This window comes from Marmota flaviventris, chromosome 11, assembly GCF_047511675.1.
Source record: "Marmota flaviventris isolate mMarFla1 chromosome 11, mMarFla1.hap1, whole genome shotgun sequence".
Lineage (NCBI taxonomy): Eukaryota > Metazoa > Chordata > Mammalia > Rodentia > Sciuridae > Marmota > Marmota flaviventris.
Genome location: NC_092508.1, coordinates 86,658,633 through 86,681,931, shown reverse-complemented (window position 1 = coordinate 86,681,931; position 23,299 = coordinate 86,658,633). Strand labels below are relative to the sequence as shown.

The 23,299-nt window shown below is 35.3% G+C and overlaps 1 protein-coding gene and 1 pseudogene across 2 annotated transcripts in view; one reads left to right on the top strand and one right to left on the bottom strand.

Annotated features, from left to right (window-relative positions):
* Positions 1-23,299, top strand: part of Kynu (kynureninase) — a 105,597-nt gene that overhangs the window by 52,886 nt on the left and 29,412 nt on the right. For both annotated transcript variants that reach the window (XR_003583134.3, XM_027937970.3), the window contains exons 9-10: positions 18,156-18,254; positions 19,000-19,073. Coding sequence is in view for 1 of the 2 variants with exons in the window: in XM_027937970.3 (XP_027793771.2) it covers positions 18,156-18,254; positions 19,000-19,073 (173 nt within the window). In the remaining variant the exon portion in view is untranslated. The remainder of the gene's footprint in view (positions 1-18,155; positions 18,255-18,999; positions 19,074-23,299) is intronic.
* On the bottom strand, positions 2,325-2,680 carry LOC114094784 (large ribosomal subunit protein eL42-like; annotated as a pseudogene).

The window sequence follows — 23,299 nt, the reverse complement described above, 5'->3', positions numbered from 1 at the left end:
ATTCTTAACTTAGACATTAAATATTAAGCACCAAAATAAAGGGAGGCCAATAAAAAACATTATATTTTAAAATGTTATGCAAATAATCACCAGTCCCTGATCCTTAGTATATATACATGCACGTGTTATTAAACTTCCTAGATATGAGACAGAAAGAAAAGAAAGGCAATGGATTTTGGCATCATCCCACTGTCTAATGTTCAAATACTGGCTAGGTCATTTAATTATTATATGATAAAGTCAAGTTTCTTTACTTTTCTGAGTCTCTATTTTTAAAAATACTAATCTGGGATAGCATCTACCTCAAATTCAGTATGCAAATATAGAGTACAAAACACCTCTTTTCTATACCAACTAAATGTAGATACACCTCATTGATCTTTGCCTTCCTATCCCTAATGATTTAACCACTACTCATCAACTCAACTACTACTACTACTGCAAGAAAGCTCTAGGCTACTCTTAGAGCAGAAAACTGTCACCCATGCTCATGTACCTGCTACCCCTGGATGTCCTATCCTATATGCACCTTGAGATCAGCTTGGTTCAAATAGATTTGTCTCCCACAAAATGTTCCTACTGTTTTATACTACCATTCGGCTACACCTTCAGATTCATCTCATCTCTCCTGTCATTAATCACTCACTTTTCAATTCCACTCTTAGAGTCTGTCTTTCCCTTCATCTTCCTGAATCAGGTAGGAAGCATTTCAGCTGCAGTAAACAACATCCCAACAAAATCAACCAAAAAGCAGGGATTCCTTTTCTAACCACAGAAGACTTGAGGCTGTAGTCTGACTGGCATCTCCATAGTTCTCTTCAGTTTTCTCACACTTTTCACATTACAGTCCTAAGGTGGGGTTGTCCCAAATCCAGACATCCCATTTCTATTTAAGGAAAAGAGAAGGAAGAAGGGAGAAGTTTCAGTGCAGCCGCTTCATCTGTCCCTTTCATCTGAAGTGCTAAAGCTTTCCCAGAAAAACCTAGCAGATTCCTTCTTGTGACTCACTGCCTTCTGAAGTGGCAGCTAAAAAAGAACATGGGTGAAGAAAGAGTTCACATTTATAGCCCCATAGGAGAGAAGGACTAGGAAAAAGGGGTTGGAAAATGATTTGGGCTTGATAAGGCACAATGTTTCCCATTTGTGCAGCCGCAGGATCTCATGGTTTCTAACTGGGTCATGTGGCACTTTCTATTTGAGTGCAAACATCTGTTAGACTCAACCACAAGCTGCATTTATTTATTTATTTGTTTGTTTGTTTGTTTGTTTGTTTATATTATGGCACTGGGGATTGAATCCACAGGTGTTTTGCCTCTGAGCTATATATCCCAAGTATTTTTTTCCCCCTTTGAGACAGGGTCTTGCTAAGTTGCTGACGCTAGCCTCAAACTTGCAATCTTCCTGCCTCAGCAGCTGAGTTACTGGAACTATAGGCATGTGCCACTGCTCCTGGCTCAGCTATTTAAATTATTAATGAATAATAATCACAGTCATGGCCCAATCAGTCTGGAAAAAAATTAATAAATAAAGTACTGGGTACAGTGACATGTACCTCTTGTTCTAGCCACTTGGATAGCTAAAGAAGGAGGATCACTTGATCCCAAGAATTTGCGGTCAGCAAATCTCTCTTAAAGAAAAATAAAAAAGGCAGCAGCAGAATATAAATGATGACATTATTAATAAGGTATTTTAGTAAAATCAAAGACACCCAGGTAACATTCATATAACCTTCACATACAAACATTAGCCTCAATGAACCATCTAATTAAGGGAAAATATAATTTTTTTTCTTGAACAGTTTTGAAATTCTTCTAGGAGATAAAGAAATGACTGATCAAACTTTTGACAGAAAGCTCGGCTGTTATCTTTCCAGGTCTAAAGATAAGGAGTGAGCTCTCATGAGCTATTTTTATAGAAGAGTATCAAAAATATTTTCATATGATATCATGTGAGCAAAGAATTGACTAGGAAAAATTATTACCAAACACAACTGTATATAAATATAATAAGAGTTGGCATGGTTTATGGATTTCTGTTCATAATAAATTAACCTTCCTGGGAAAGATGTTACATGCATGTAATCCCTGAGACTCCAGAGGTTGAGGTAGGAAAATCAAAATATTGAGTTCAACCCAAGCAATTTAGCAACAAACTGCTCTGTGGCACATAGCTGTAATCCCAATTTCAACTACTCAGGAGGCTGAGGCAGGAGATTGTAAGTTGGAGACAAGCCTCAGCAATTTAGTGAGACCCTGTCTCTCTCTCTCTCTCTTTTTAAGTGAAGATAACCTCAACATTTTATTAGCATAATGAAACAATGAAGTTTAGAACTGGATCACTTGGCCTTTTCTCCTCTTATCTTCTCCCAGTTCCAAATGATTGTATCTCTTAATAGCCAGCATTCTCTTAGATCTGCACTTAGGCTCAACACAGTCAAGCCTCAATACAACCTTCTTTGTAGTTTAGCTTTTTGCCACTCTGTTTCCTGTCATATGCCATTTTCCCTTGTGCATACAGATAATTCTTGCCCTTCTTGTACTGTGTCACTTTATGGCATTTGTTACATTTCTTATAGAACGTCCAGTGGATCTTAGGAATGTTCGCCATATTTGTGGGAGTCTTATCGGCAAGGAAATTAAAAGGAAGACCCTGTCTCAAAATAACAAGAAAAAAAGGGCTGAGGATGTAACTTAATGACAGAACATCTCTTGGTTCAATCCCTAGTATTCCAAGAAAAGAGAAGAGAAGATGTATAATAAATTATCCATGGCCTTGAACTCATCCATGCATGTTAGGGTCTGTAAACAAGTCAAGATGGCGCCTGGCATTTTGCCAGATGGAGTGGTTTGTGAAGTAACACCAGAGAGCCATTAAGTGTGGAGATTCCTTATTGGTTGACTGCTGTATCTAGTTTATGTTAATTAAGATAAACTGTGTGGAATGTATATATACCCCTCCTGTGCTACAATAAACAGCTCCCACTCCTGCTGTATCAATGTACACAAGTTGCTCGTCACCCCCCCCCCCCCCCCCCCAGTTATTTTGCTGCAGCCGGATAGCGGCACATGCAGGAGCCAAACATCAATAACCTGAAATATGTTAGTGAGGCTCAGTCCCCAAGAACCTAAGTTTTTGATGCTATTGCTAAGAAGTTTTCAGCAGATGTTTTATTTAAGATTTGATTAAATGAACCATGGGAGAAAGAATGATTAATTCTCCATGGAAGAGAAACCTGGAATCCAGATGTTGTTTTAGGATTGCAGATATGGGAAAATCAAGCCTCTTAGTTGTCAATCAGAATTTTTGATTTTGCAACCACTCTCTTCAGTGCTATCAAGGATAACTGTTTCTCTTTATCAAGCTTCATAACATCTAATTTCAGTATCTCCCAAAGGAGATATTACATATAGAGTTTCTGTAAATGATGAGTATTTTATAAAAAAAAAAAAAAAAATAGTTCCTTAAGGGCCAGGATATTTTCTCTAATATTCCAGTTTTCATACCTCTTAACAAACCAAGGAAGGCTAAGTCTATGTTAAGCTGAAAAACTGAAAGTGTTTCAATATGAAATGTATACATCATTTGACGTATAGTGGTTGAATTTCCTACAACTCATCTGATTTTTTTCACTTACTTCTTTAAGAATGGAAAAGGAGGCTCTATATCATAGCAACCAAAAGGAAATTCCAAATGATCTTAAATGGGAAAAAAATCCACAATAAAATATGAGAGATTTCTCCAGTAGATTTCTTCACACTCTAGTTCTTTCACTAAATTATTTAGGCAACAAGATTAGGCAAAAGTTAGTTGAGTTGAGGAGAACATATCTTCCCAGCAAATAATCTGTCCTAAGGAAAGTAGCATAAAAAGAAGAAACTATCTTATTGTCTTTAAAAACTGATTTTAAGTGGACAAATTTAAGAGAGAGATCTTCAAGAATTATCCCATAGACTTTCATGCAATATTGTCAAGTTTGACGTAAATTAAATATAAAAAAACAGATTTGGTTGAGGAATTGATTTTTGAGATTGATAAAGTAATCGGTAGAAAAAAATATTTTATGGGGAGAGTATACTTTGATCTCACACTTAATGGGACTGTCTCCATACATAACTATGGATACCATCTATATAATTATCATGGGTAGATTAAATAGGCGCTTTAAATCTACTTTATAATGAAACTGGCACAGATTGATAATTAAATGTTAACAGTCATCATGCATCTGAAAAGTCAGCTATGCTTTCTTAGGAGGGCTGCAATAGGTTCAATAGATGTCCTGGTTGAATTTCCTAGAACTCACCTGTCCCAGCTGATGACCATCACTCTTCCACTTGTGCCACTCTTGTGGCATAAATATCCAAATCTTTGTGATTTTGCATATATCTAAATTGTCAATATCATATTTCCCACTGCTTTTCTTCACATAATTTGTCACATAATTTGTGTATCATCAAAGCCAGACCCTGGGAATGTCACCCATACACACAGAGAATGTCCACATATGAGACCTTCTGCCTCCATGTTTTGTATTTGTGTGTTTGTGTGTCTTTGTTTATGAGCAACAAAACAAAAGCATGAAAAAAAATAGAGAGGTGACAAAACAAAAGCATGAAAAAAAAATAGAGAGATGACAAAACAAAAGCATGAAATATACGTTTGTTTTTCATGCTTATGTTGTGGCAGTCTTGTATATTTTACAGGCCCAACTCGTATTTTACTTGACTGACTTTTGTAAAAATCTGAATGTGAAACACTTGACCTTCATTATTAAAATTTTCTTACTCCTATGTGTCAAGATGAATTTATCTTCCTGTTGAACTTCCATAGCATGATGGAAAATGTCTCACTGACTACCTTTTGCATTGCCTTATAATTATTGCTGTGCCTATGTTAACTCTCCAATTTAGAAAGCTTATGTCTGTAGACGGTTCAGTGACTGATTAAGGATGAACTCTGAGAACCTCACAGACTCCTGACAGTGCTTTGTCCACAGTGATTTATCTTTAAACACGTACCTGTACCTTTTAGGCCAGCAAATGGGTAAGAGTGTGTATATCAGCAAAAGTGTTGGTCAGGCTAATTTGATGGATCACGGTGTTCCAAAAACAAAATAAAATGAAACAAAACAAAACAAAAATAGCAGAACTGTGTTCATTAAATATAATTTGAAATTTCTGCAGAATGGTTTATATGGCTAATTATTCTGAAAATTGAGATACTTTTTGTAAATTTCTTCAAATTCCATTTGTATTCTTTGACTCAGTTAGGACATACTGATTTTTTTTAAGTCATTAAAAATTAAGTGAACTAAATTATGCTCGGAAAATTACCTTAAGCTATTTCCCCATTTTGGACCTCTGAAATAAATCAAACAAACTCTATTTTGTGTGAGGTCCTTCACAGGCCGGAAAAAGCCTGTAGAAGAGAATAATCAAATAGTCCTACAGAAATTGTTTCCTTTTCCTGGTTTTTCTACTTCTAAGTATAATTTTAAGGTCTTAAGTCTGGTTTGCTTTATTTTCTCGTGTGTGTGTGTGTGTGTGTGCATGTGTGTGTATGTGTGTGTGTGTGTCTGACTATGGATTGTACCCACTAAACTACATTCCCCAGGCCTTTTTTTTTTTTAATTTCTTTATTGTTTTGAGACAGGAGCTCACTAAATTGCCTAGGCTAGCCCCAAACTTGCAATCCTCCTGCCTCACCTCCAGAGTTTCTGGGATTATAAGTATGAGCCACTTCATACAGCTGGTTTATCTTTTCAGGTCTCCCAAAACCTCTATTCTTACTCTCCACACAGCTATTATCTCTGTCTCATTTCTTCTCAATTTACACATTAAATTTCATTAAGAAAATGTTCCCCTTCTCTCCTTCTCTCACTTCTTATTTCTGGATTTGCCAGTCTCATCAATATCTCCCTTCCCTTTCTTTCTCTTTCCTTCATTCCTTCCTCCCTTCTTCTCTCCCTCCCTCCCTCATTCCCTCCCTCTTACATAGAACCCAGGCCCTTATGCCAGCTAGGCAAGTGCTCTACCACTGAGCTATATTCCCACCCTCAATATCTACACTTTAAAAATAGAACTAAAATGAAGAGCTATTTCTGAAATCATACAATGTACAAATGGAAATAATACTAGCTATTGCTAATAACCTACAGAGCCACAGACACTTGACATGCGCCACACTACACCTAATTTTTCCAGCAACTTTAATAGTTAACAGCCTGCACTATGTCTCAGCAGAGACAACTGAGCCTGAGAGAGGTGAAGCACTTTTGCTTGGCAACTGAACCAGCCAGTGAAACCTGGAACTGGCATCTACTGATGCTGATGCCCAAGTTCTTTGCATTGGCTGGGAGAGAACTTTCCTCTGCATTGTCTCCTTTTATATATGCAAACTAATCATGTAATGGCAAAGAGTATTTATAAAAGTCAAAGAAAAAAAATATATAACACCTCCCCTTTTTTTACCTTTTTTTTTTTTAAATTGGAGACCTCTGTCTCTATAGTTGATGTAATTGTTGCTTTTAAGAAGATGGAAAATACATGATTTGTATTTCATGCCTGAATTTCAAATATAGTTAATTTCCACATAAGATTCTGATCAGTGCCAACATGCAGCAGTGCCCCTTTTCAGAGCCTCAAACCTACCTCTCCCAACTATTCCTGATTTAAGAGGCCCCAAGTCACTGGCCTCTCCATCTTTCTTTTTTGGTGGTCTCTCAGGCTAGTTGCTCCATTGACAATAGCTTCCAGCACTGACAGCCCATAATATCACTCCCATGAGCACCTCTTCAGTGCCTTTCGGGTGTTTGCAGTAGCTCTGTCTTTAATTAAAACAGCTTGCAAGTCTCAGTATAATTGGAAAACCAATCTACATGACCCTGGACAGAATTCCAGTAGAAATTCCCAAGCTTTCCAAGTAGTTGAGGTGCACAGTACTCTAAAGAAATTTTATTCTTTGATACAGATATTGTCTGCTCACTTTGTGTCAGGCTGTGGGTTTAAGGGAAAGAGAGAGATAAATATAGGGAATGAGAAAAAAAATCTGCCTTTATAAAGCAAAGATTCTGACTGATGAGATACATAGGAAATTTCTTCAAACACTGCTTTAAGGAAAGATCCACTAATGTGTTTTAGTTTAACACAACAGAAATTATAGTTATGCATGTTCAGATTCATTTATCCTTATGACTGGTCCAAAACCACATCCTCTGAATTGGCTCAAGGAGGTACATTCCCACTGAGGTTCAAAAGCTGTTATTTCCTTTTGGCGGCATCTTTTCTCATAATTAGGGAACATAATGTAACGTTGGTGCCAGATTGTTCCATACCAATTTTTCCCACAGTGTAACTGACTAGTTATGTACATCTCATTGCTGGTAGACTCCTAAAAATCAAATAATCTCTTAGATTACATGTATTAATTTCAAAAATATGCAAAAGTACCCTTTTGGCAAATAAATTGAGCCCAGAAAGTTCTCCAGAAATTGTGATAGCTTGGCCACCTTCAACATCTGAGTCAAAGTCTACCATCCTCATTCATGAATCCAGGGCTTTCATCCAAAGTCAAGGTCCCTGACTTGCTTTTGTCCTCTCTTTTCTTTCCAACATCTTATGCCCTGTTGATTTATTTTTTCAACAGGAAACTTCCATCATATTTTATTTTATGGTAACTATAGCAATAAGTTACTGCACCTTATAAAAATATCAAGGATGGCTTGATAAAGGTGGATGTAGCTTGATAAGGAATAAAATCTTAATACTATGTTACTCTAATATTATGTTACTGTAATTTGCACAGGTTGACAAATAAGTGCCTCCTTCAGGAAGAATTTCATTTTCATTTTTTAGCTTATCCTTGAATACAACCAGAGTTTTTAAATCACCAGGTTAAAATGTTTATTCTCACTTTGTTCTGATTCCAAGTTATAGGTAATATTTTTTAATACAACAAGTCCCTTGATTTCTGTGCAGATTTCTATTTATACTTTTTTATGACAGGCTTTTTAATTCAAATTGCTTTTTTTTTTTTTTTGGATTTCTTAAGTTTAAAATCAAACTCTCTGGAAACTCTCAAGTATATTCACAGCAGCTAACTCTTTAGCATGAACCCATGTGTGTGTATATGAACATTGTTCACTTTATAAAGTCCTGTTGTCTCCTCTGTTAGCACATGCTAAGTGATATCAATCAGTAGCTCAAGGACAGAGGGTTTTCTAGTCAACTTATTGTGTATAATGTTTGTAATATTTCTCTATACACTAATATTAAAAATAACATTTCACAAGATATACATTTAAAGTTATTAGACCTTATCTATCTATTTTTTTAATGACAAGGGGTAGAACCTATCACTAAGAGGCATCCTCAGCCTTTTTATTTTTTATTTTTGAGAGAGAGTTTTGCTAAATTGCCCATGCTGACCTGGAACTTGTGATCCTCCTGCCTCAGCCTCCTGTGTAGCTGGGATTACAGACATGCCTAACTTTACCTGGCTATCAGACCTTAATCTTAGAGTAATTCATCAAAAGGATGAAGGGTGAAATTTTGTCAGCTGTCCTAGTTTACCTTGTTGCTATTCCTGTTTGCTCCTAAACTTCATTACAAACATTTAAAATTATCAGATAGTGGGATTCCTGGATAAAATTCTGTGTGGATTATTTTTTCTGCAATGTATGTTGTGATATGCTTTTTGGGGGGTCTCATGTATTATCTATAAGAGCCTTAGGACTAATATAACCAAGTAGCATGAGAGCTCTGCCTTGCAGAAAATTACCCTTTGATTCTGGCTGCCATGCTGTTTGGCTTCCAAAGTCTTCTTGGAGCTCCACATGAAAGATTGTATCTTGTCTCTTTCCCTTGGTATGTTTATTTCATTCTGTATTGTTTTCTATTTTAATAGGAAAGACTTCCTATTCTTACTGAGCTATTGGCATAAATAAGTAAAGGCTGAACATAAAGCACTAAAAAGCAGCAGAAAACAGTATCTTCTATTTCCAAAGTAATTTTTGGAAAGAAATTGTGACCCATATAACACATTGACTTTTAGTACAGAGTGAACCTAATACAAAATAATACTTAGTTGCTGCTTATAAACAGAGTCAGAAGAAAAGGGAAAAGAGCAGGGTTTTTTGAAAGCACTGATATATGAAGTCTGCATGAAAGGAAATACTTTTAAGATATTCATTCAGAAATGAGATATTTAAAGAGCTGTTAGAAGCCCTCTTACCCAACTTGACTGTTTTTGTTTTTAACGTAGCTTCTATGTACAGTTTTTAACCATAACACCTGAGTGTATTTTGAAAAGTTAAATGCTCTAAAATATGGTAAGAAACCTTATGTCCTACTCTTCATTTCTTTCTAACATCATCCAGCAAATCCCTAATTGTGGACTTCTTAGGGAAGTCCTAATATCAGAGTTGACTAGCCAACCCTGTTATTGTTAATACACTTTTTGTCTACTCATTTATATAGAGTCAACCAGCATGTCAAGTGCACACACACACACTCCCCTATAACATTTCCCCACCCCACCAATGCTGGAGATTGATCCAAGGGGTTTGCATATGCTAGGAGTTCTCTTTTGTGTATTTTTATTTTGAGACAGAGCCTCATTAAGTTGCCCAGGCTGGCTTCAAACCTGCAATTCTTCTGTCTCAGCCTCCTGCGTAGCTGGGTTATAGTTGTACACCACATATCTGGTTTCCCTATAACTTGGAAAAAAGTTATAAATAATATTGGAAAAAAAACATTCCCTTAGATTTTCCATCACACCCTTTCTTCTTAAAGTAATACTTTTTAAATTTATAGCAGTATAGTCCTATCATTATTTCCTATTGCTTTTGTATAAGCAAAAGAATACCTAAAGACTTCGTTCGTTGGTATGATGTAGAAGCTGCAGTCTCAGTCATAAGAAGGTCACATAGGAGTACCATCTAATGGAAATTAATAGCATCCAAGGGACTGTGAGGAAACTGGAATTCACCCACCATAAAGTTAGTGAAACTGATGAGGGGACTATCTCATCCACTGTTGTCTGGGCAGTGTCTAGCAGTGTACATTCAAGACTGAATTTATGAATAGCCACAGGCATGCCTTGCAGGCACCTCCCAGGGACCACAGGGCTACAATAATGGGTGGTTAATCAAGTGGTTTGGACAAAGGCTATTTACCTACTTTAATATTTTGTTTTTTCAAGAATCCACAAGCATACCAAAGCATATTTACCCTTATAATTAAATCTGCCACTTATTAATGGTCTTTAGAATTCAGAGAAGTTTTTAAGGTGAAGAATAAAATTAACTGAATAATAAGGGTCAAGAGTCAATTTGTTACAGAATTAGTAAAATTATCCAAACTTTAATACCTTTAAAAAACTGTCGGCTGCACCATTTCATATTTTTTTAATAAATAGAAAAATAATGAGTCAAAGTTGAGAGGGAATGTATAAGGTCTTCCCCTGGAAATTTTAGCCCAATCTGTATGTATCATAGTACTCAACTGATTAGAAGAAACCTTGGTGCTGCAATAAGGAAGATGGCAAGAGCAAAGCGCGCGTGTGATTCCTTATTTAGGGGGATTTTGAACATATTTTTAATTACTCTTTTGCCCAAGATACTTTATTTTAAAAGAAGCCACATCTGAACAAGTAGTGTATATAATAAAATAGCATCAGAAAGACAGGATCTCAAAGAATCTTTTATTGGGGGTACTCAACCACTGAGCCACATCCCCAGCCCCCCTTTTTTTGTATTTTATTTAGAGATAGGGCCTCACTGAGTTGCTTAGTGCTTCACCATTGCTAAGGCTGGCTTTGAACTTGCTATCCTCCTGTCTCAGCCTTCCAAGCCCCTGGGATTACAGGTGAGTGCCACCATGCCGCCTCAAATTATCTTCTTTTAAAGTTTAACATCAGTTGAAAGACTATCTGTTGACAACTGCATGGCTTTATTAATCGCCAGCTGGCCGGGCTGGCAAGATGAGCTGGGTTCAAAGGAGCTGGATGCAGCAAAGAAACCACGCAAAACACGAACATGAGTTTCTAAGATCAGGGTAGGACTGCTCAGTTACCCTAAGGGTCAGCTCCACGCTGGGTAGTGCTGGAAAGAACAAGAGAGAGAATCCCCAGCCCCCGAAACTCCCGATTTATTGGGAAGAAGGCATTTGATAGAATATCCTACCCAAATAAGGCAAGGGGTAGAGTTTCAAAGGGTGGAGCCTTGCTTGGTGATGTTATGTGGTCAGCAGATTGACTGACATCTTGGCAAGTCACACCCATCTCAGGTGCTGTGTGGGATCAAGGTAGAACCAGAGGAAAGGCATTTGCATCACACAGCCCAATCAGCGTGCAATGCCAGACCATCCCCTCATATGCTCAAATGCACATAGTTCACACACACACAGCCCATGGATGGCTCACAACATTTACTTGTTCATTCGTTTACCTATTTTTCAATACTTTGGGTACATATTGTGCAAAAGTAGGAGGTAATAAGATTATAAAATGCTGCAAGAGAGATAAACAAACAGAGCTCTAGGATGACAGAGAGGAGAGAGATGGCAAAAGAACTGCCCCGTAGAAATTATCTTGTGAACAATATCTGAGTTACGCAGGTGTGTGTCTTAGTTCATTATCTGTGAAAACTATAGACTGGGTAGTTTATAAGGAATAGAGCTTTATTCAACTCATGATTCTTGCAGGCTGGGAAGTCCAAGAGCAAGTCACTGGCACCTGCTGATAACCTTCTTTCTGCACCATAGCATAGTGGAGGGCATCACATGACAAGGCAGAGCAAGTGTGCCAGTTTTGGTGTCTCTTCTTCTCTTTAGAGTGCCTGTAATGCAATCATGAGGGCCTCATTCTCCTGACCTTCTCTAATTGTAGTCACCCCCAAAGGCTTCACCTCCAAATATCATTAATTTGAATTTGGGGATTGAGTTCCCAACACATATAGTCGTTGTAGACATTCAAAACATAGTACCTAGCAAATGAGAAAAAGGAAGCCACTTATGCAGATTAAGGGAGGGAGGTGTGGGGACTCTGAGGCAGGAGAGCTAGAAGAGACCAGGATTTAAGATTATAAAGAGCCATACCACAGATTTTGAGTTACATTTAGAACTTAATGCAGGCACTTTCAAGGGAATCTGGGAATCCTTTCTATTCAAATGTGTGATTTAAAGAGTTTCTTAGAATAAGACAGGTTGTGAGTTTACAGATTAGTTGAAAAATTACTGCAATAGTTTAGGGATTGACTATAAAGTGAGATAATGTGTTGACTGAACACTGCTATGCTATTATGGGTTGCATCAATGTGAGTAGAAACACCTATGGGTAATTATAAATAAAAATGTGTTGAAAAATATTTTTATTTTAAAAATTGCATAAAGGAGGAAATCAAGTGCAGAGTATCTGTTTGTGGCTATGTACACAGTGTAACTACTCTTACAGGTAGAATAATGAAAATATCTACCAGGATGACTAGTTTGGGAGTTATTCAGTTTTATTCTTTATTTTTTAAGATGCTGCCATCTAGTGACACTTTTGTAAAATCACTTTGTGGTAATCTCAAGTTTGTATCTTCCGGTCCTTTCTTCCAAACAGTCCCATTTTAATAATTCATGCTTTCTGCCATCCATACGGAAAGGACTATACATGCATTAAAACATATTGTAGAAGCTGCAAGTGATTTTTTTGATGTGATGCCACAGCTGTGGCTACAGGGCTTTTAATAATGGGATCTACGAGGTGAAGTTTTGTGGTTTCTTGGTATCTTTTTTTTTATAAATAATTAATAATGAAATAAAAGCACAACCTTTTCTATCCTTGAGTTTTCTAAGAAAAGTTGAGTTGTAAAGAAACATGTTTATGAAAAGTTTAGTTAAACAGTGCTTAATAAAATATCATTGCTCTTATTAGAAGTGTTATTCAGTAGGTAAAGGATATCAAATTCAGAGAAAGCTTTAACTTTTTCCAAATGGAATTCTAGTACTACATGTGTATCTTAAAACACAAATAAACTAAATACATAATGACTATCAAACCTCAATATTGTTCTACAACTTTGATTACCTCTAATTCTGGATGAAAATTAATTGTATTTCTTCTCTATCATTCTCAGAAGTTACATAAGCACAGAGAACCTCTCTTATTAATTATAACATGTATAATTCAACTTTTTGGTAAGAAAAAAGTACAAATCTCTCCGGAACCCAACCCCAGAAAAGCAACAATAATAAAACCAGTTAAGAACTTTTTTGTCCCTGTGAAATATTAGATGCCATCATATTATAATGAGTACAGTTTTTAATTAGCCAATTTTACAATAATTTGAGTTTTTGTTTGGGAAACTAATGCCACAGGATAGCAGTAAGCACCTTTTCTCTGCTATAGACAACATAGTAAATGCTTTAGGCCATGTGGATCATATGATGTCTGATGTAGTTATTCAGTTCTACTGCCATAAAGGAACCATATCTGTATTAAACAGACAAGACTGGTGTTCATGGTATTCCAATATAATTTTTTATATACAAATAGTTTATTGTTTACATATCTCTGCTATACGGAAAGCACCTGTAATAAAAAAAAATTGGAGGTTATTCATTCTTAAATGGTGTTTGAAAAATTCAAAAATTGATCCTGCAAAATTATTTACATCAAGAACGTTATCTCAGCCAGGCATGGTAGTGCACAACTGTAATCCCAGCAACTTGGAAGACTGAGGCAGGAGTATGCCAAGTTCAAGGCCAGCCTCAACAACTTAGTGAGGCCCTCCACAATTTAGGAAGACCCTATCTCAAAAATTTTAAAAAATAAAATAAAAAGGGAGGGGGGTGTAGCTCAGTGGTAAAAGACTCCTGAGTTAAATCCCTGGTTTGAAGAAGAAGGAAAAGGAGGAGGAGGAGGAGGAGGAGGAGGAGGAGGAGGAGGAGGAGGAGGAGGAGGAGGAGGAAGAGGAGGAGGAGGAGGAGGAGGAGGAGATGATGATGATGAAGATGACCGTAGTCAATAAAAGTTTTCCTTAGATGGTGCAGGAAATCTAAAGTTTCAAAGTGTATATGTGCTAATAGTAAACCAACAGTGGATGAAACCAGAGATAAAACAGAAAGGAATTATCAGTTTTTCTTTTTAAACTCAAGTTCATGTACAAAGTGATTTTCATATGGAATGAATCATTTAGTCTTCTAGGAAAAATCTTAATGTTTCAATATGGAAAAAGTCAAATGATTTTGATCATAAGCAATTAAATTAGAAAGTTACTACTTGAGTACAATTTGGATACTAGTTATTCGTTGTTCCATTGTCTGGGAATTTAGTAGAAAGAAATTTGGTTTCTTTTCTATAACAGGGTGAATTTCCACTAATACACTCAAAATGCTTGAAACCATATGGCAAGTAAATAACCAAGAACAGTTGGAGCCTGAGAGGTTGTTAGGGGCTACAGCTATACCACTTTGGGGTATTTACCTTGAAGAATTAAAGTCATCTTACTACAGTGATACATACATACTTATATTTATAGCAGCACAATTCACAATAGTCAAACTATGGAACCCACCTAGGTATCTAACAGTGTATGAGTGGATAAATAACATGTAGTCTATATACACAATGGTGTATTCAGCCCTAAAGAAAAATAAAATTATGACATTTCCAGGAAAATGGATAGAACTAGAGACCATCATATTAAGTGAAAAAGGTCTAAATCAGAAGGTTAAGGGTTGTGTGTTTTCTCTCATATGAGGAAGCTAGAATGGAAAAAAAAAAAAAAGAAAATAAAGGTATGGATGGATCTCCTAAAAATCAAAAGAAGATCAATAGAAGAAAGGGACCAAGGAGTGGGAGGTAGGGAAGGAAGGGAGAAATGCTGAGGAGTGACATTGGCTAAGTTATATTGTTATATTGTGTGCATATATTGTTACATATGAATATGTAACAATAAATCCCATCAATATGTACAACTCTAATGCACCAATTTAAAAATGTGGGGAAAATAGAAAATATAGAAATTTTTTTAAAAAAATAAGTGTTAGGGTCTAGAGCCAATATGTAAGGAAAGCACATGGAGTCAAAATTATCTTTGTAATTCTCTCCCAAACAATATGAACTTTTCCCTCTATCATTGAATAGAAAGCTCCTGATTTTTAAAAATTTGAAGATTAGATAAAACAACTTTTAGGGTCTGTATTATATATATCTTTAGTGCTGAGCGTAGATAAATGCTCGTTCCAACAGGCGAACTAAAAGGAACTCAAGAGTAACTGATTCTAACCTCCTATCTTATGATCATCTTGGAATGTCAGCTACAATTCCTAAGACCAGGTAAATTATGTCTTGCCCTTTTTGGACTGGGTGTACGTGTCATTAGTTCTTGCCATGAAAATGCTGTGTAACAAACTATTTGAGAACCAGCTACCTTGAAATAATAATCATTCATCTATGGGTCACCTTGGTGTCAGCTGATCTACTCAGGACTTGGCTGGAGAGGTCCTGATAATGTCAGCTAACCTCACTTATACATCTGTTGCCAACCAAGTGGTGTAGTAATGCAGGAGACACAGGCTGAGCTCAGGTGAAGAAATTTCTTTTCCTTATGGGCTGGCAGATTGACCAAAGCAAGTCCTTCCCTAAGAGAGCAGCAAGCCAAGTCACACAGGTGGTTTTTCCTTCCTTCCTCCTCCTCCTCCTCTTCCTCCTCCTCCTCCTCTTCCTCCTCCTCCTCCTCCTCCTCCTCTTTCTTAAATATGTTTAGTTGTAGATGGACACAATACCTTTCTTTCTTTATTTATTTGTTTATTTTTTAATTTATTTATTAGTGGTGCTGAGGATCGAACTCAGTGCCTCATCACACTAGGCAAATGCTCTGCCCCTGAGCTACAACTCCAGTCCACACAGGTGGTTTTGGAGACTCCTTTTGTTGTTGTTGTTGTTGTTTGTTTGTTTTGTTTTGCTTTTTTATATGTGCTAACATTATTCTTTTGGTCAAACAAATCAGATGACTAAGACCACCAGCTGAAAATTACACATTGCCCACAGTGGAAGTAACTGAAAAGTTATAGAGCAAAGTATTTGGATACAAAAAAGAGCAAAGCATCAGAACCATTAGTGAAACTGACCACAGTGTGTGTACTTGGATAACTGGCTTGTACTAAAGCAGGAGTTCTGAAGCTTTTTAGAAGTGGAAAACCTTTATACTTTGTTTTAATTAGCTGTTGCATCATTCTGGCCAAAAGACCCTGCAGAAACAATTTAAGAGGAGAAAAGGTTTATTTTTGCTCATAGTTTCTGAGGTTAAGTCCATGATCAGCTGACTCCATAGCTCTGGCCAATAGGCAGAACATCATGGCAGAAGGGCATAGTGGAGAAAATCAAATCAGGACATGGGGTCAAAAAGCAGAGAGAGAGAGAGATTGCTCTGCTTACCAGGGACAAAATATAAACCTAAAAGGCATGCTCTTGTTTACCTTCTTCCTCTAGCCACACCCTGTGTTACCACCCAGTTAATCCGAATCAGTGGTTTAATCCACAGAGTACATTACAACTCTCATAATCTAATAATTTCACTTCTGAACACTCTTCCATTCCCTCACACATGAGCTTTTGGAGGACACCTCATATCCAATCCATCACACACTTTTAACAATCATCAAGGATCTCAAAGAGGACTTGATGTGTTTAGATCTATTTATATTTAAAAAAAAGTATTTGCAATTCAAACAGAATTTTCAAGTGTCTTTATTTTAGAATAACAGAAAGCTTATTACTTACTAACATAATAAATATATTGTTGGGCTGGGGTTGTGGCTCAGCCTTTGAGCTCTTGCCTAGCACATGCGAGGCCCTGGGTTTGATCCTCAGCACCACATAAAAAGTTAAGAAATAAAATAAAGGTATTGTGTCCAACTACAACTAAAAATATATATAATTTAATATAAAAGATTATATTGTTATAAAAATTATGTTTTCTAGAACAAACAAGCTAAAAAAGAGTCCTTGGTGAATTCATTAACATCTGACAAATGACAGCTGACACTTTATACCTACTTCCTCTCCATTGAATCTTTGTTTTCCTCTTCATGGTGAAGCATATAAAATAATTGGTACTCATGCAGATATATTGTTGTAAAAGGCAAAAAGTGGCTTAACAGCCCTTTTAGTTAATTGTGGATTTTCTTTGATATTGCACTAAAACTTGACAAGTGAGAACTTCTTAGGAGTTGCTTTATGGAATGTGAAGAAAAATCACTGAAATGACTAAACTTTCTGTACCTTATTATATTAAAATCCATTGATGTATATTAAATATGATTATACTGAATATATTATATATTGAATAGTTCTTCTATTTATACATGATTTATAACATCAAGCATTGATCATTTGGAAAATATTTGGTTCATTGAATTATATATATTTTCTAAATATTGACATTTAATTATAAACATTTTTAAAATTATAGTTTGTGACTAAATTTATCAGAAATATCTCAATACTGGGAAATAACCATGCTTATAGAAGTGGATACCAATTTTCCACAATTCTAGTTGGTTTAGGAAAGTAATTTTATCACTTGAGTAAAAATACTACAGGCTATTTTCCTTCAAGTGAAACTATACATGTCTGTCAGATACCCAGTATGAATCACAAGTGTTTGTCTATCACTTGCTTTTTTCATGCAAAACTGGTTCTCTATCCATGAAATTTTAAAGTGACTAGTTAAGCTAACAACTCAACCAATTACACAAGTGCATTCCTTTGTGGTCACCATCCTATTTCTAAATGTGGTCACACATCAAACCTTAAAAACATGAGAAATAAGTCACTCTTATTTAATAAAAATTGATCCTTTTTGTAGCTTTAGTAAGGATATTTTTAGGTGAACTCTCTCTTTCCCCCTAGTGAGTGGTGGGACAAATGCAGTGACTTCTGATACAGTCTGGTGCTAATGCCTTGTGTTCTGCTAAGGTGCCATATTTTAGATTGTCGGTGCAAATGTCAACCTAATGAAGAAGAGGGGGAAAAATAGTCTTTGTGAATCAAAGGATGGACCATGACTTATGGCATAACAATTTGCTAAAGATTTACTAAAAGATATTTGTATTACTATTTTTAATCATTGCAGTAAATTCAGATTTTTTCATGTTCTTCCTTAGGGTTGTTTTGTTGGCTTTGATCTGGCACATGCAGTTGGAAACGTTGAACTCCACTTACATGACTGGGGAGTCGATTTTGCCTGCTGGTGTTCCTATAAGGTAAAAACAATTTAACATATTTATAGCCTTTTATTTCACATTGATATTAATCTAAAGGAAAAACTGGCTCCATGGGCCAATTTCAAAGATTGAAGTTACTTTGCTCCATTTCTTTCATTACTGTATGGTCTGATTTTAGTTATAAGTAGAATTGTATGAAGAATGATATGATATTTAATTTTAGCACTTCCATCATTACAGAGAACTTATTTCTTTAATTCCTAAGCTGTTATGAAAAAATCAAAAGGTTCTAGAGAAAGAGTCCCACAATTAAAACTTAATTCAAATTAATTAGGATTCTTAGTGTTAGTAAGCTGTGAAATTTCTACATATGTAAATATAATTCTTAGGCAATCAGGTTGGTATTTGAAGACAATTTAATTAATAGGTGAAAATAAAACAAATTTAATATAGGCATTTAAAAATATGATGCTTTTATTATTATTTCAATATTCTTGTGGCAGAATAATTTAAATATGGGAGCTTTGAAATTAGACCTTAATGGAACTATCTACTAACTGAGGAAAAATTTGATCAAAATTTTTAAAAGACCAGTTTTGTTATCAACCTAACAATACAAATTTTCATTAGGTTTTCACTTAGCAAGGTGCCCCAAGATTCTGTTTTATTTCAAAAGTTCAAAAATTTTAAAGTAAAATGTTATATTTTCATTTAAAAACTACGATATTGTTTATTTTTAATATATTTAGGTAAATCCATAAAATTTAACTTATTTTCCATCCAGTATTTAAATGCAGGAGCAGGAGGTCTTGCTGGTGCCTTTGTCCATGAAAAGCATGCCCACACAATAAAACCTACGTGAGTACCATCTTCAAATCCTTCTTTGGCAATGAACAAATAAATGCATTTTCATAGTATGAAAAATTTACACTAAATTTCTAAGATGCTATCCAATGGAAATCAGGATTGGATTGCAATTATTTTACTACTCTATTAACATTAAAATGCTTTATCAAAAATAAACGCTTTTGAAAGACTTCAATTGGTTGAACAAGAAATTTAGTCATAAAAGGGAAGCTTCAATGCTAAAATGAGCCACTGCAATCAGCTAGAGCAAATGGTTATATGAAAAAAAGACTGCTTGAATTTGGTTTTTCAAAAATTAGACTTTAGAAAATTTTGGATTCCTCACACTGATGAATAAATCAAAGAAAACCAGAGCCGTGCCTAATAGAGGCTTGAACGTGGCATGTATTATTAAAATTAAATCTACCTTTAAAGCTATAAAATGTTACAGGATGGCTTGTAGGGAATATCTTTTGTCCTAAAAGATTTTATCTTCCATGAAACCTGAAGAAGCTGAACACTGAACAACACTGATGATATAAAAAAGTAGTACTTTTCTATTTTATATAACTCTCTTTATGTTTTAGAGCAAGTATAAATGCAAATGTAGTACACCAACACATTTACACATTTTTATTTGACTGAGGAACTTATAACTGTTCCTTTTATTTTTATCTGGTATGGAGATAAAGGAATAATATTCTGAGAAGTCGGGGGGGGGAAGCCTTTTTATTGTTGTTGTATTGGAATGTGTGTGATGGGGAGACTGTCTAGACTCCCAATAGATAACATAATAATGTTTGATTAGTTTTCTGAATCCTTTCAGACACTGGCTGAGTGGTATAATCTTTACAGGAATTGAAGTGGAATTAGTAATAGATCTCGCAGCACCTCACATTTCTGAAGTTATGTGCATATATAAATCCTAGGAATTTAAAATGGTTTTCTATAATTTATTTAATAGTGTCTAAAATTTCTTCACAATTTTAAAATTTTTAAATTAAAGAGCACATTTCCTTTGGACAGACATTTAATAAGTCATACATCTTCGTTGTTGTTACTACATTAGATTTTTCTCTCTGTCTCAAATACTCAGAGAACAATATCAAGTATATATTATAAGGTTACTATACATATTTTAAAAGTCCTCCTCTATATCTTTAGCAACTCCCATTGATAACATCTCACATAGCACAATTATTTTCCACATAGGTTGTACCCAAGATGTTTCCTACTTTTGTGTGATGACTCACCACCCTAGCCATTTCTTATTCTCCCTTTACTTAAATTATAGTAGACCAGGTTCATATTCTAGCTTGTCTTCTTGCTGATCTGTTTAGGCCTCTTAATGGAAATATTATCAGCATTTACCTCATAGTCAAATTTTGTGAGAAAAAAAATGAGATGATGCATCTAAAGCACTAATTGTAAACACTTAAGCATTTTACTATATGTGATTGATACATGTGGAGCTACATTTTAAAAATCCAAAATAGGAGAAATTTTAGAAAATGATGGGTGACATTTTTAACAATGTCATTGGGGCATTCTTTAATGTTATTCGGTAATTATTTAATATTTACTCGTAGATATTGTGTTTACTCATTGTAAATTTGTATACTAATATATAGACTTCTGCCCAGTGGAGATCATTTTTCTCATGCAGTAAAGATAACCCCTAGAGTTATAGTTTGTGACATTATAGGATTTTAAATAAGTTTTGCCTATCACCAAGTTTATTTCAACAGATCTTTCCCCAATTGACTGTATAAATCCCCATTCCTGAACTTTCTTCTTTACTGCCCTTTTCATCTCACTGGTTCTCCCATTAATTACTGAGTTGAATGAGATATTTCTTGCGTGTTCACTTTGTATTTGTGTGAGAGCAATGCTTTTAGCTTTTTTGAAAATATATGCATTGCATTTTATCCACTGAGCCACATCCCCAGTCTTTTTTTTTTTTTTTTTTTTTTTGGTATTTTAGGGTCTCACTGAGTTGCATAGAGCCTCACTAAGTTGCTGAAGCTGGCTTTGAACTCATGATCCTTCTGTCTCAGCCACCTGAGCCACTAGGATTACAGGCGTGGGCTACTTACTGCACCTGGCTGGAAACCCTGTTCCGAGCTTTTTCATGTTGTTTTCTCACATTCTTAAATTTTCTTAATGTGATGCCTAGTGACTAATTCAAGTGCTGCCAATTTCTATCCTTAATTTCCTCTTCTCTACAAGGTATCATGCAATGTATTTGATTTGTGTTAGAGAATTAGAGCTTTTTAATTAGTGATGGAAAGTAGCAGATTTATTTATACAAGACAAGGATCTGCTATTTTCATATAATCTGTTCAGTATCCCTGAGAGAAAAAGAAATGCTTTGCCAAACTTTACTTTGTGTTCCATAGTGTATTTTACTTCTTTATGAATCTACAAATAAACACCACCTTCCACAAGAGTGTTAGAGTAAGCAACAGGAAGACTTGAAAGGCAAAAATATCACATTGAGCAAGACTCATTGTTTAGATGTTAGGATAATATTCAATAAGTAAAATTATTTTAAAGATGAGGGGAAGAAACATTGCTTGTGGAAAATATATATAGCGCAGAGATTAAATACAACTTAAACTTCAAAAGTTCCTGTATGAGGACTAACTCTTGCCAGTTAATAATTATATTTTAGCTGTTAGGCTTTGAGGATCAATTAATTAAATATGTTTAACAAATCTTCCATTACTTGTAATTTTTTTTTTCAATTTTCTTAGAACATTAGAGAGACTATGGAGAGTTTGTGTTGTTAAAGTATTCAGTATGATAGCTGAGAACCATATGGAGAACATCGAGTATACCAGAATGAATGTAACTGCTCATATATATATTACACTTTGTGAAGTCATCTTTGTTGCTTAAAGAAGGGTGACATCTAGTGGCTAAATATATTATTTCAACGAAATGGTATCCAAATAACATTACTTGTTTTAGTCATTCACCCTTTAACAAGTACTTTAAAGTGTGTGTGTGTGTGTGTTTGTTTGTGTGTGTGTGTGTGTGTGTGTGTGTGTGTGAGAGAGAGAGAGAGAGAGAGAGTGTGTGTGAGAGAGAGAGAAAGAGAGAGAGAGAGAGAGAGAGAGAGTGTGTGTGTGTGTTTAAATGATTGACTATGTGTTTAATAGTACAAGAATTTCATAGTTAAAGCCTTGAAGAAAGAGGAAGAACAGGATGAAGGTGGGAGTCCACGGAAGGGGAAATTCCTTGTGTGTGCTTAAACAGCAGGCTTAGACCCTCATCAAGGCTGAGATAAGAAAAGTATTAAGGGAATGGGCAGCCCCCTGGTGCAGAGTGGATTCCAGCAACATAACAGTGAATTGGAGAGTTTAATATTGGTATGTGATTCTAAATTGTCATTAATGTAATGTTTCCATTAGCATCTGAGAGATTACATCTGTACAAGAAATTTCACTTCCATTTTTTTTTTATAAACAGGCCTATTGGCCGTTGTTCAAAACTGAGCCCTTTGCCCATAAAGAAAATGAGTAAATTAGAAGACAGAGTCAATCCACTGCATTGAGTATCATAACTCAAACTGTTATTCTCAACTAGAATTTAACCTTTTCCTAATTCATCATCACATTTTAATGTTGAAATGGCATATCCTAAACCTAGTCTGTAGTTAAGAATTATAATAAATGAGTATTGTAAATAAATGAGTTGCTAGGAGTTTCCCCCTCAGGTCAGTATTCAGTGTAGTTGACAAAGTTAATTATTTCCTCAAGATATAGAGGGAAATACTTTTAATTGTATGATTTTAACATTCATGAATATATAACTAAAATGTAAACAATTTGTTGAACTATCAATATTGACCTTTTCTATTCTATATTTTTCAGATCAATATTTGCACTTTTAATCTAGGGAACTCAAAAATATCTAAATCTCATAGATTATTCTTTTATAAGATCCCATAGTTTGCCTTTCAATACTATACCTTACCTGCTTTTTTGGAAGAGTCTCTACTATGAAAATAAGAGTGGATCATATGAACTGCTTTATTATTATTATTATTCAGTGAAATCATGTGTACTGGCAAACTTACTTTCACTCTAGCATAATAAACCTCCAAATGTCCCCATTATATGAGATCTTTTGAAATATTCATTTACCCTGGGATAGGTTTTGAACTTTTTTTGAGAGGCCAAGAGTAAGGCCTACTGATAAGTTTCACAAAAATGCTCTAATTTTAATTCAGG